Source organism: Xiphophorus hellerii, chromosome 2 (genome assembly GCF_003331165.1).
Source record: "Xiphophorus hellerii strain 12219 chromosome 2, Xiphophorus_hellerii-4.1, whole genome shotgun sequence".
Classification (NCBI taxonomy): domain Eukaryota; kingdom Metazoa; phylum Chordata; class Actinopteri; order Cyprinodontiformes; family Poeciliidae; genus Xiphophorus; species Xiphophorus hellerii.
Genome location: NC_045673.1, coordinates 24,319,851 through 24,332,570, shown reverse-complemented (window position 1 = coordinate 24,332,570; position 12,720 = coordinate 24,319,851). Strand labels below are relative to the sequence as shown.

At 39.4% G+C, this 12,720-nt stretch overlaps 1 protein-coding gene across 1 annotated transcript; it reads right to left on the bottom strand.

Moving 5' to 3' along the window:
- On the bottom strand, positions 1-1,513 carry c2h11orf96 (chromosome 2 C11orf96 homolog). The gene has a single exon (XM_032551602.1). The coding sequence runs from the start codon at positions 1,165-1,167 to the stop codon at positions 793-795; it is 375 nt and encodes a 124-aa protein (XP_032407493.1). The 5' UTR covers positions 1,168-1,513; the 3' UTR covers positions 1-792.
- Positions 1,514-12,720: the final 11,207 nt, after the last annotated feature.

Genomic DNA, 12,720 nt, shown 5'->3' with positions numbered 1-12,720 from the left:
TTGGCTCAGTGTCCTTGAAAATATTTATTGAAGTACATAAGCAAATATATATACGTATATATACATACAAAGTAATGGAATCACAAAATATAAAGGTTATTGTTTGTATGAAAGTCAAAGTGACCAGAAGTCATCGACAACTTTACATCTAGAAATGTACTTGGTTATGCAAATAATAATAATAATAATAAATAAATTCATTTTGAAAAATAGAAAGGGAATTTCTGCTCAGAAATCAAAGCAGCAGCACTGATTTCATTAACTGAGAAGCTGGGGAGGAAAAAAGCCCCTTTGCGAGTCTCCAGACAAGAATCTGTGATGGTCCTCTACAGTTCCAGGCCCAGACATCTAACTTTTGCTGCAGGATGTTTTGCTTTGTCAATGTATTTACAGACAAATCAATCACAACATTAACATTTTAAGTCATCCTCGCCACATTCGCTCATCAAGTAGAAAATCCTAGATAGAAACAGACATGCTCTATAGCTCCAAAATGGAAGCTATAGACTCAGTCCAGACTCAGACCCTTCCTCTTCCATATTACTCCTAAACAACTACGGTAGGAAACAAGACGTTGTGCTGAATGTTGCATTGTTTGCTACCTCTACACATTATTTCTGTACCGCTGTAAAACCAGCCAGCAGAGGAGGTTTTTACGGAAAGGTCCGATGTGCATCTTCGAGCAGCGTGAGTTAGTGAACTAAATGCAGAGTTTGCGTGGCAGCAGTAGCTTTACACATAAAGGCAGGACTGCAAGTTTGGTTCTGTTCAGTTGACCTCCATCTGAAGTCCTCACTGGGTGGAGTCGGAGTCGCTGGAGTCCAGGCTGGCCTGCGTGGGCGTGGGGGTGAGATTGGTCGCCGCCGGGCAGTAGAGGGCCTGCGTGCTCCGCCGGAGGTTCTCCAACGACTGCAGGAAGGAGCGACGCGCCCTCTCTTCTTCCAAGGGGCAAGAGCCTTCCTCTTCTACCTCAGCGATCTCGGCAAAGGTGACGGGCTGGGTTTTGAAGCGTGCCTCCCGGGGCCGGCGGGAGCGACTCTTGCCCTTCGCCGGGCTCTTGGGGACGGGCAGCTGCTGGGGGAACTCCTCTGTGGCGGTGGCCATCAGGTGGGCTGAGAGCACGTGGAAGCCCGAGGTCTCTGGCGGCATCTGACGCACAGCAGCCATGGTGGAACGGGAGCCCGAGTTAAATGAAAATGTTAAGACAGTCTCTGCGGACACAAGCTAGTCCTCCCTTGCCCGTTTGGGAGTCTTGTGGTAGAAGAAGAGGAGAAAAATCTCTCCACTCAAAAGCAAAAAAAAAAAAGCCAGAGAGGACCAGGGTACAGACCTCCAATTCTTGGCAGAATGGAGAAAATCAGTCTTGAAGAAAAAGCGATTGCTGCCGCTGTCGACTCTAACCCCCGTCAGTAGGTTTCAGCTCTGTCTGTTGTTTGTATGTGCCAGTGTCGGCTTGCTGGAGCGAATGCCACCAACAGCTCCGACTGTTTCTTTTATAGTGGCTCACTCCCCACCCTGCGTCTCTTTCTCTCTCTCTCTCTCCACACCATGTGTTTACCAGGGCTCTCCCTCTCCCCTTCCCTCCTCTCAGTCAAAAACCCGGCCTCTGAAACAGTCAGCCCCTCGAAATAAACACATGGATATGCAACGAAGGACATGCAGAATCCAAGAACAGTGTGGAGAGATAATGTTTTTAGACCGTGTTTTAAAAAGTAGCTTTTGAGACTCTAGTTGCGTTGACCATATAATTGAGCAATTTGCAGTTATGCAGCTGCTAACAGGACTTGGTCCAGTATGGCTTCGTATTTAGCTTAGTCCAACTCTTCCCATCAACTCTGAAAAGATTTCCTATCCCTACTGTAGAGAGGCATCCCACAGCTCGGTTCAGTAGTATAGTTTGCATTTTCCAGTCACATTGTAGGATCTTATAGTACAATCAAGTACCTATGTTGCCTTCAGTTGTTATAAAAATGCAGTGTAAATCAAATATGACTTAAAAGAAAACTGACTTTGTAATTTCATACTGTGAAATTGAGCCTCTGTCTCTTTAAGAAGCTCCTGCTCTTTCCGAATCTCCGGCTTCAGGAATTCATCGCAACATTGCTCCTATTGAACATTGTTAAAAACCCTTTAATAATGTTTTTTTGTTTGTTTTTTTTTTTTTTCACCAGCGTTTCATTGAGAAGCAGCGGGGAGGGCTGCTCTGTGAAACATTTTTTCCATGTTATAAATGAAATGATCTGCCAGCGGAACTAGTACTTCCTTTAAATCAATTTTAAGGAATTATTGACTCCTATATATTGTGGAAAATTTACTTATAGGGTTAGTTTGTCTTATTGCAAGCACACTAAGATATTTGCACAAGAAACCAGAGCAAAAATACTTGGTAAGATCTTTAGTTTTTGCAGTAAATAGCCTGGACCAAAGTAGTGAAATGTACACATCTAAATATATACGTAAAATTGTTTAACGTCACTTTTTGTGCGTTTCTTAATGCGACAAACATGGCCAACCAGGGAAAGTTCACGGTGCAAGAGTGCCTTCAGTTCAGTAGGCGCTATGTTAAAAAGCAAACTGGACCAAAGCAAAGATTTACAAAGTAGGCTGTGAGACTAAAATATCCCAGGAAATAAACTACAGCAAATTTTGGCAGAGGTGTAATAATTCATCTCACCGGAGGTAAAAAACAAACAAACAAAAAAAAAACGGAGCCTGGTTCTTTCCCACGAGAGGGGCATGACTTAAAGCTGGCCTCTCTGTGTTAATACTGTAAACATGTAAGCATGACTGCAGTGGAGCAAAAATACTGGAAGTAGCAACAGACCCCGTGTTGATACATCAGTCTGATCTGTCACCAGTTAAACGCGCAAAACTTGCACTCAAAGACCAGAGACCAAAACAAGGCAGATACGGGTTATGTGTAGAAAAAGAGGCCAAATCACCTTAAAGGAAAAAGCTCTAGAAAGCAAGACAAATCACAGCAGTTACAACGTGACAACATTTTTGGAGGACAAATCCAGCAGCTTCTCTGCCTTATTTTGCAGACATGTCTACAGAATGTAGCTTTGCATTATTGTCAAAGTCTTCAAGGCTTTAGATTTTACGCTCAAATCTGAGCAGATCTCCTCACATCCTTCTATACTGATAAAAATACCGTAGAAGGTCATGACCTTTGTACTTTCAGCACAGCAATAAAATCCATCTTCTGGTTGCTAACCAGCTTTTTGTTCCCTCTGTTAGTCTTCCGATTTGTTTTTGGTGATGAGCTCCGAGCTTGCGAGTTTGGAAGGATACGGAGCTAAATTGAGGCCATAAAGTTTGTTCAAAAGAAGAAAAAAAAAAATTGAAACTGGAAAAAAAAGAGAAAAAGTTCAAAACTACTTTTCAGATTCAATTTTAAAAATAAACTTTTTTCTTTTTTTTGGTGCTACTCAGTATCTAGTAAAAAGGCATGAGTGCAATTGCAGGTTTTACAATTTTCTGGTTGTAAGAAGCAAAATCGTAATGCATCTTTTAATGTATACTTCCTTGTTTGTTTGCTTGGTTTTTTTTTTGTTTTGTTCGTTTGGAGATTTTATTTTTATTGGTGTTCTATAATATGGTCAGTTATTTTGTAGATCAATACCCCTTCTTGCTTTTTGTCAGTTTGTAATGTTTATTGCATACACACTAGTTGGTGAATAATAATTTTAAAAAAATGTCAGTTTAGAAAACAAAGAAGCTCAAGGGTTATGGACACAGTGACTTCCGTTTCAGCGCCACATTGCAAAGGTTCGTCCCGGAAACGTTTGTGAAGAAGAGGGCGACGAGCCGGTAATGGCAACCAGAGTGGATGAATAGGCAGTGAGAAAAGCCTCGGATTCATCAGCGGTCCCAGCGACACTCCCAGCGTGTCACGTCAGCCTGGCTGTTACCGTAGTGACTATATTTATCAGTGTCACTGCTGACAGTGGGGGATGTCAGAGCCAGAGTGGACTGCTGGGATCAGATCTGTGACAGGGGTCACATGTCTGATCAGAGGAGCTGCGTTTCGACGCATTTTTCCAATCTTGATCGAAAATATTAAAAGCTGATTTCATACTCATTTAAATTTTGCTAGAAAAAAAAAAAAAGGAGAAAGAAATGAGAAACTCAATAAAGCGAGAGAAGCGCATAATGTTGGGCTGGGCGATGTGGCTGGAAAATAAAAATGTCAGATTTCTTCATACTGGATCTAATTTCCGTTGTTAAGTCCATTTTTCTTTTGCTTTCTTTTCCAAAAGAGTACAAGGGAGCAAGGCCATAATAATAATAATAATAAAAAAAAATAAAAACATAAAATTACAAAAACATAGTCATAACAGTATGAGAATAAAATCACAGTATTACAAAAACTAAGGTCATAATATTAAGAGGAAAAAAGTCTATTTCGAGAAGTTATGGTGTTACAAGAATAAAGTTGTGATATTATGACTTTGTTCTTGTAATTATTATTATAATTTTTTTACTTTCTTAATGTGGCCTTAATACTGCATCATAAAATCAAAACTACAAGAACTAAAGAAAATATTTGGAAAAGAGTGGCTTTTATTTCAGTCGTGAGTTGCATGACAGCGTTTCAGTGCCAGACTATGAGAATTTTTGTTTAATTACAAGAATATAGTCATAATATTAGCAGAGTAAAGGTGCAATTCTACCAGAAGAATGTCTAAAATGATAAGAAAGAACTAATTCAAGAAAAAAGCTTCTAGATTATATATATATATTTATCTAGGATCTGACGTGAGCAGCTGAGTCTGTGGTTTTCTTCAAAGTAGACTCAATTGTTTCAAAGTCCTGCTACTAGTGATAATTTCACGTTGATGTGTTAAAAGATGAAGTATTTGTAATCTGCAAAACGTATACCAGAGTACAACTTTGTACAACAGAGTACAACGCTCAAAATTCCTCGTTTTAACCTTTTCGTTATTTTTGTGTAGGAGTTGCCATGAGATTGTTGCTTTATTCTCCTAATCTTGTGACCTTATTCTGGTAATGTTAACACTTTGTTCTCATATTGTTTCATCTTTATTCTCATAATTAAATCCATAGTCTGGTCCTGATATTGAAAATCCAAACAAACAGAAGCTGTACAATGCGTTTGTAAAACAAGATGGCCGCCCTGGACTTGCTGGCATCATTTTGGACAGTGAAAACTCAAGGATTTGGTGAGAAGATAAAAAAAAAAAATCCAGATTTTTCCTAAATCAAATCTTCAAAAACCCCAAAATTCTATTAACTTCTAAAAATCGATTCATCGCCCAGCCCTAGTGTGATGTCTGTGCAATTTCATTACAAACGTGTCTTCTACTTGTAACTGCAGTCTTCACAGGTGATATAATTATTTTCATTTTTAGTTTTAAGACCACAGTCAGTGAATCACCAGTCCCTCCGAAGGTAGAACGCTTTTCAAAGCATGGCCTCATGGGATTTCCTCCAGCTGGGGTTTCAAGAGTGATGTTACACCTTTAAATAAGTTGCCACGATTTCATCACACATTCATCTGGTGACGCCTCAGTGGAGCTCAGGAGGCGAACAGGTCATCCGCTCTCCCGTCTCACATGCAAACACTTGCCAGAGCAAACATACCCTCACGCACTCAGCATCTTGTTAACGGGAACTTTGAAATGACCCCGCGGTTTGTTTTGAGTGGATTTACGGTCAGCAAGGGGAAGGTCGGCTGTTGCCGGTCAGGCTGGGGGGGGGTACAGATTATTTATTTATTCTTTTATGGATAAATGTTTTTTTCTTTGTACTTCCAGTAAGAGTCACAGGCTCATATCAGGCGAGTTGTAATAATATTTGGAAATCTTTAAGACTGTAAACAATACTCAAGTATTTGAAAATGATGAAGTTATAGTAATTTGTTTTGGGAACAACATGGAGCTACAGGCCAAGGAACGCATTAAACCTACCATCATCAGTTCATACCTAACTATGTATAGAACCACCTATTGATGTGCTTTAATTTGCATTAGCAAATGAATTATTCTTTAGTGGAAAAGGCAACAGTTCCCTCCCCAGAGGCCACATCCTTGTACTTCCGGCCCTGATTGTAGATGTTTCTGAAACGCTGCGAGAGGAAACATAACCGTATTGTAACGGACAGCACAGCAGGCCAAGTGTTGTGTGTTTGTGGCCAGTGGGGTCCAGTTGTTTTCCTCACAGCAACAAGCCTGCGTGCGTGGTAAACAAACACGGACACAGTTTGGCGAAAACAAACTGGACATTTCTGCTGTTTCCACACTTGTCAGCCACCAGAAAAATAAGAAATAAAAAGCACACTCCAGTTCAGGTCAATGAATTGTGCCCCCAAAAAACAAACAAACAAAAAAAATGAGTCATCCATTATTTTTACATGATACTTTTTTTCTGCCAAGTAGAGAAACTGTCTTGGCAGTGATGTCTGGAGCTGTGTAAGGTAGAAACTATTTTTAACTGTAGAAACATTAACATTTGGTATTGCAGATCTCAATCTCTCGCTGCTTCCAATTTTTCATACATTTAAATCAAAACATAAATATATTTTTGCATATTATTTACGTTTCTGTAACATAACTAGCCACTACTTTGCCCTCTGCTGTAGTGATTTGTTTTCTTTATTTTTTTTAAGCACGGTCATGAAAGTTACAATCAGGAGTAAGGAGAAATGGAGAAACAAAGAAAATACTGTCGCATTATGCAGGGTAAAATGTAAATGCAGCTGATTCACAGCAATAAATCAAATGATACAGTTAAAAACAACTATTCTTCTCTTGCCACAAATGAAACGCAGTTAGCCGGGTTATGCCAGATCCCGCGTCCAGCAGCTGATGACATTTTGAGGGGAATACACCCAGCTGGGAGCGAGAGGCAGCCAGGACATAATCCCCTCCAGTCCTACCGACTGGCACTGGCCCAAACATAAACACACGGCTGAAAAAAAAAAGATTAAATTTTAAATTAAAACTATTAATCGTGACCTTTAGGGAAAATGCATTTTGTTTGTTTGGACAGATTTTGCTAAAACGTATTTCTTATTTTATCGGATCAAATGAGTAGTTATTAAGGTGTCAAACGGTATCAAAGCTGCTTTGCTTTGTATACCCTGGTAGGGTCGTTGTTAAAGCTAACAAACATTGGCTTTACAGCTGCTCAGCATCCAAAACCAGTTGAAATAATTCCCTAAACATGCAAAAACTCATTATAAAAATGATGACTAAAGGTCTACAGGAAGAACAAGTCAGAACATTCTGCCACTATGATAGCCAGATAGCTAGCTAGTTATATAAGTAGCTAAATAGACAGCTAGATTGATGGCTAGGTAGATAGCTAGCCATACAGCTTGCTAGCTAGCTAGATAGGTAGATAAATAGGAATGTAGACCAAACTTGAGGCATCTTTTTAAAGTTTGTTTTAAAACTGCTTTCAAAGAAGGTCTCATCTCAAACAAAGAGTTGCTACTGTCTCGGTTCTAGGTTAGACCGTGGGAATCATCTCGCGGAAATTAGTGTTGCAACGCTAAACGTCAGGAGCCGGTGAAAGAATTAACAGCACACTTCACAGAATTGGGACACTCGTATTTAGAATTTGATTATTTGATTGAGAAACCGTTTCTTGGTAGCAACTTGAAGTATATTTGTTTTGTTCAAAGCGTTGAGAGGTCACAGATGATTCACACACAACAGACTCCAAAATTAACAACAAGTGCATTTATCCAATTAACCAACACTTTATTCACAATGATGGATGGATGGATGGATGGATGTTTTAACAGAATCTTCAACAAATATTGAACTACCCGCTTTATCAGATCTTCATATCTGTTAAAGGCAAACTTAAACAAGATGTTTGCTGTGCAGAGAGACGAACCAGGAAACATGGAGCCACTACTCAGCATGAACCTTCCCACACTAATGCTTGCCTGTGCTGGCCACAGTGATGACCTTTGGCTGTACAACAATTAGCCAACCTGTTTACGTAGGAAAGAAAAACATGCAAAAGGTCAAAGATGCAGCAAACATTTTATGTCGTTGTATAATTGTAAACAAAAATAATTATAATAGTAATAGAAAGATATATCAAAATGCAGACTTTGCATACAAAGCAGCCTTTTCATAGTTCTACTTCTGGATTGAACATGCAAAAAAAATAAAATAAATAAATACAATAAAATGCAACAAAAGTTTCCAATTTAAAAGAAATACAGAGCTAACTTATTGTACAGTGTTGTGCAATGTGTATTCTTTCTGAATACTGTGTTCAAGAGGGGGGTGGTGAAAAAGGAAGAAATATAAGGGAGAAAATGATCCAGGGCCACAGGGTGAAAGGGTGAGGAACACATTCCCAGACTAGCAAATCTCCTTGCAGCCATTGTTATGGGACACTTCTGCTAGCACAGCAACCTAAATGTCAGCAGGCTCCAGAGAGCAGGAGGATTAAAGGGGCAAAATCACAGTATGTCCTCTGTCCTTATGAACAGTAAGCGTCTACTGCACCTCAAAGAAACCAAGCACAAACGTTGTGTACGCCATAAGACAAAAAAAGGCCCTAGACCAGGGGTGAGCGATATGTCCAAAACTGCCATGTGAGTAACTATGACTACCATTCAGGGTCATATTACTAGTATTTAAGCTATGAAACTAAACACAAACAAGATATGAACTGATATGGCAACACCCTTCGAACAATCAGGAATGCAGAGAAGTGAAAATGGCAAGAACTAACAAATGGAAATAAACATATAAATGTTCAAACCACAAACACAAATGAAGACCAAAACACCCTGGGATCATGACAGACATGTATCTTTTAACTTCTGATAAATTCTTTGAAAACTGATGAGTCTGAAAGGTCAACATAAAGTTTATGCAAAGACTTAATATTTCATGTCTATCCCGTTATTTTATAACTTCTCCAATTCATTCTGCTGTGGTAAAGTAAACATTCTGAGGTGAATACTGACCGATGTTGACCTGTTCTTTATTTTTATTAGAGCTTGTTTAATTGTAAACCTTTATTTTAAAAAATTAAAAAATTGATTTTAATCAGTTTTGTCAAAAATAAATCTTGTGAATTACTCAAGCGCCACTTCCACACAGAACGTAGCGTTGTAAGACAAGCAGGTTTTTTTTTTTTTCTTTCTTATTGACTGACTTAAAGGCAACATGGAGAGAACACAGTTATTTATAGAATGAGACGTGGACAGTGGGAAGCACTCCCATCAGGAACACAGTGTCTGTTTATGCTGCATTTTCACAAAAAGCAACAACACTGAAATCATGTCTTAAGTCCCAAAGCTAAATTTGAGAATTGATTAGGTTGTCATTTTATTCTGTTTGCAATTAGGGAGGAACAAACAACATTTTGTTTCTGCGGGTATAAAGCAAACGGAAAGTCAGAAGCCAGAGAATATGAAGCAAGTATCAGTTGAATGTGGAATGATTATTAACTTGTGCTACTTTGAATTGTAGTTATTGGGACTTTTCGTTACCCACTGTTCACCTTCGTCACCTCATCACATTGAGACGACATGACGGACATCGTGACACGACACCTGGTATATTTAACGGTCTCGATTGTTTTCCCAAGTCGTCGTCACCAATTCTGCCGTGGCCTCTACTTGTTCAAGCTAATTTGTCTGTATAGGTAGCACAACTTGTTGGGACTCAAAAGTTGGAACTAGCTAGCTTAGAAGCGGACCTTTATCTTCTCCCTCATGTTAGTCGATTTGATCAAATCTCCAACTTTGTCTGAATTCACACATGATTCATAACACTGTGTCATAAACTGTTTCCCCTTACTACCGGGGGAGGCTTGAAAGTGTGCAAGAGTCTAGATGCTAACCAGTTTTATCGTACATGCTAGGCTACATGGTGGTGGGGCAAATGACATCCCACCAAAAAACTAGCTGCTTTGTTCTCGATCTGGTTCAAAGTGGCTGGAAAACAGATTTTTATCACCATTTTTTGGCATAAGAATAGTCAGTCTATAGACAATCAAATCGCACACCATGTGCAGCCCTGAAAGGTCGATTAAAATGTCCAAAAATATTTAGACTAGTATCGAACGTGACCTCACAGACACTTAAGGAGCCACTGATGATGTTAACATGGGATTGGCGCCAGCTGCTAACGCCTACAGAGGAAAGACGAGTATTTAGAGAGCGGCGGACAGATGGTGGCAACAGAGAGAGAAACAAAGGGACGTCATGTTTTCCATGATTCCACAACGAGACAGAGCAACTAATATGTAAATATGAAGAACGGTGCAAATTTCAGCTTCCCAAGTTGCCATAAAGCTAAGGAAATGTTCCAGAAATAATTAGTGTAATCCATTTAGGGCTGCAATTAATTATTAGCTATTGATTTGTCTGGTGATTGTTTGATTAATCAGACAAAAAAAAACAACATTCTACAGATTTGTCATTTAAACAACATTATAAATACATTAAAAGGTGGAAAGAAACTTTTTTCTTTTTTGCAGAATTTGAACCGGGCAAATATATGTAAAGAGAATAAAAGTTTTCTCCCCAATCTTAAATGCAAAATGTATTTATTTTTGTACAATTTTGGCTTAATTACCGCTCTGATTGTGTTGTTCTTTCAGCAATTGGCCCTGGTTTTCATTTTGTTTGTGCACTCCAGTTAACGATTAATCGATTACTCGATTAGTTGACGATTATTCCAATCACCGATTCATCGCAATTAATCGTTTCAACCCTAAATCCATTATATCCAGTCAAAAATACCTACTAAAAAGTATTTTGGACACTACATGGGAGAAATGTCCACCAATTGAATACCAAGGCTGTAATTTACATCCTTTCCAGCAGAAAACTTAAGCTAAATAAAGAATAGCGGATACCAACCATCGCAGAGGTAGATCCCTGAGTGGCAGCTGCAACATGATAGAACAAGCCCAAACAGGATAAAGTAGAAAAGGAGGGTGCCAGGAGGTAAAGACACGTAGAAAACGACCCAGGCCAAGGGTGGACTATTCCTGTGTTAACGGCTCGTGTTGTGAATGTTTAGGACATTTCCCTGCTTGAAGATGTCTTGTTTAAATAAATGGATCATTAGCAGGCTTATAAAGAGCTTCCTGGAAGGTTTCTAAGATTGCAGAACTATTTAAAGCAGCGCGATGGAGCGGGGAAACGCGCAGACCATACGGGGTCCTGTCCGTCAACAACTGTTATTGGAAAGTGAAGCGAAGAGTAAAGGACAGGAGTGGCGGGAATAGAGCGAATGCAGAACAGCTTCCCAGCAAATCAGGACGATTTCCTGCTTAAACAGGAAGCATGAAAACACAGACAGATTCCCAGACTGAGATAAAGCAGGAAACCGCAGTAACCTCTGGTGTCCACAGGTACAATGTTAGTTATCTAAATGCTAAGGTTCACAGACAGTCCAGCTCTTTGTGTTGGTGTGTTTAGATTAGCCTACAAATCTAAAACAAAACAAAAAGTTGAAATCATCGTTCACAACTTCTCCTTCTGTTTGCTGATTGGCCTGTTTGAAATTTTACTGACATTCTCTCGTCCAGGTCAAGGACGAGAGAATTTCTCAAGTCAATGAAAAATCCTCATTGACTTGGATTTCTCTCAATCCAAGTCAATGAGAGAAATTTCTGATGGAGCACCGAAGGGAGATGAGAATCGAGCAAAATTGTGTAGGTAGGCTAACAAGAGTCTAAATTTAAAGAGAATTCACTTAGTCATTGTAGTAGCTTTAGCTGGAATATCAGCCTTTGAAAATAGAAACGTCTATAAAGAAAAGTCTGTCATGGCGCTTCGTTAAAACTACCAGAAGAAATTTCAGAATTGCAATAACATATAAAAAAATATAAATAAAATAACACAATAACACAATCCACCATTTTTACGCTCTGATTAATGAAACTGAATGACAAAACAATGTTTTTCTCAGTGATTTGCTGTTATTGTCATCTTAGCTGGAACAGTCGGTGCTCAAGGTCATTTCGTCTGGAACATCAAGGCGCTGCGCCGAAATTAAATCTAATGTTCGGCTCTAGTTAATTTAATGTGAGATGGTGTGGAGTGCCTTTTATTTTGTACAGAACGTTCCAGACCACACACCCGGACACTTCAAATTCAGCAGGTTTTCGTTCTTTTGTTTATTTTTTGACACTTTTCAAGCAGTACTCTCACAACAGGACATTTTGCCACAATCAATGAGATCCCCTAATTGCCCAATTCTCAAATTTCCCCTTTTTGGATAAAGAAACGTGTTGTTCCGCGGTGAGCTGCGAGGGCAGTTTGCTCGGCTCAGCGCTCAGACGTACGAGACATGAAGGAAGTCGAAAAAGTGATCAGAGGGAAGAAAGACGAGAGAAAGTTGTTGTGGCCATGGTTACACTGTTTGATGTAACTGATGGGAAACTGAGGTAAACACAAGCAGGTGGCAGGTTGCTCCGGACGAACATTATGAGGGGTGTTTGGTGAAAATATTCATACTCACAAGGACTCTCCTCAGCCTTACAACGGTCAGCAACATATGGCAACACAGTCTGATCTAGAGCATCAGTAAAATTCAAAGACTAAACTCACTGTTTAGTTTTGTTGTGAGGACAGAAGCCAACTCTAAGCAATTGTTGTCCAAACTTTTTGCCACAGTGGCCAAAACTGTCGAGTTGAAAGTAATTACAGTATCGTTTTTTTTAAAGGGGCAGTATTGCGTAAAATCAACTGTTTTTTTAGTTTAG

Excerpts from the sequence above, each read along its gene's own strand:
- c2h11orf96 (XM_032551602.1), bottom strand. The coding sequence starts at position 1,167 with ATGGCTGCTGTGCGTCAGATGCCGCCAGAGACCTCGGGCTTCCACGTG.